Source organism: Geospiza fortis, unplaced genomic scaffold (genome assembly GCF_000277835.1).
Source record: "Geospiza fortis unplaced genomic scaffold, GeoFor_1.0 scaffold93, whole genome shotgun sequence".
Classification (NCBI taxonomy): domain Eukaryota; kingdom Metazoa; phylum Chordata; class Aves; order Passeriformes; family Thraupidae; genus Geospiza; species Geospiza fortis.
In genome coordinates, this window is record NW_005054854.1 from 12558 (window position 1) to 14121 (window position 1564).

The 1564-nt window shown below is 55.1% G+C and overlaps 1 protein-coding gene across 1 annotated transcript in view; it reads left to right on the plus strand.

Moving 5' to 3' along the window:
• Positions 1-1564, plus strand: part of LOC102034981 (protocadherin-16-like) — a 21315-nt gene that overhangs the window by 2264 nt on the left and 17487 nt on the right. Inside the window, exon 2 of the mRNA XM_031065545.1 lies at positions 4-1562. Within this exon, the coding sequence (XP_030921405.1) occupies positions 4-1562 (1559 nt within the window). The remainder of the gene's footprint in view (positions 1-3; positions 1563-1564) is intronic.

A 1564-nucleotide genomic window follows, 5' to 3' on the forward strand; every position in this document is an offset into this window, starting at 1 on the left:
GAGGCGCGGGGGCCGGCGGCAGCGAGCTCTGCTCTGGGCCGTGCTGCTGGCGGCGTGGGAGGCGGCGTGGGGGCAGCTGCGCTACTCGGTGCCCGAGGAGATGCCCAAGGGCTCCTTTGTGGGCGACGTGGCCAAGGACCTGGGGCTGCAGCTGACGGCACTCAAAGACCGCGACGCCCATGTTTTTGACACAGGTAGGACACGGTACTTTTTTTTAGACTTGCAGAACGGCCACCTATCTATGATGGAGCAGGTGGACAGAGAGGAGATATGCGCAGCTGTTGCTAAATGTGTTCTAAACTTCGAAATTCTTGTAAAGGGTCCAATGAACATTTACAAAGGGGAAGTAGAAATAATTGATATTAACGATAATCCTCCGAGTTTTCCAGAAAGGAGAAATGTCTTAGAAATCAGCGAGAATACTGCACCAGGTGCACGCTTCCCATTAGAGAGAGCTCATGATCCCGACATAGGAGTGAACTCTTTGCAGAATTACGAATGTAGTGAGAGCAGCTATTTCACCTTGGACGTGAAAACTGGAGATGATGGCGTGAAATATCCGGAATTATTATTGGTGAAATCTTTGGATCGGGAACAGAAGGCTGCTCATCATTTGATTCTGACAGCCACAGACAACGGGAGTCCAGTGAAATCAGGATCGACAACAATCGAAATAATTGTGTTAGATGGAAATGACAATGCTCCAGAATTTACTCAATCTGTGTATAGGGTGACCGTGAAAGAAGACTTGGCTGTAGGAAGTCGGGTGTTACAGGTGACAGCGACTGACAGAGACGAAGGGCCAAATGCCGAGGTAAAATACTCATTCTTTCAGATCCCAGAGAAGTTCGACGAGACTTTTAAGGTGGATCCGGAAAGTGGAGAAATTGTCGTAACAGAGAACTTGAATTTCGAAGAGCACGAGTTTTACGAATTGGTTGTGCAAGCTCGGGATGCGGGCGGACTCTCTTCCCACAGCAAGGTACTCATCAAGGTCGTGGATGTAAACAACTACGTTCCCGAAATTGTGGTCATGTCCGTGTTCACTCCGGTTCCAGAAGATACACCGGTGGGGACAGTGATAGCAATTTTCAGCGTCCAAGACAGGGATTCCGGAGTGAACGGAGAGGTGCAGTGCAGCATCAGCGACAGCCATCCATTCCGCCTAGAGAAATCATTCGATAATTACTACCGTGTGGTGACCGCAGAACTCCTGGACCGGGAGCAGGTGTCGGAGTACAACGTGACGGTGCGGGCGGCCGACGGCGGGTCGCCGGCGCTGCAGAGCAGCGCGGTGCTGGCGCTGCGGGTGCTGGACGTGAACGACAACGCGCCGCTGTTCTTGGAGGAGCGCTACAGCGCGCGGCTGGCGGAGAACAACGCGGCGGGCGCGCTGGTGCTGACGGTGCGCGCCACGGACGCGGACTGGGGGCAGAACGCGCGCGTGCGCTACCGGCTGGCGGAGGGGCGGGTGCGGGGCGCGCCGCTGTCGTCGTACGTGTCGGTGCAGGCGGAGACGGGCGCGCTGTACGCGCTGCGCTCCTTGGACTACGAGCAGCTGCGC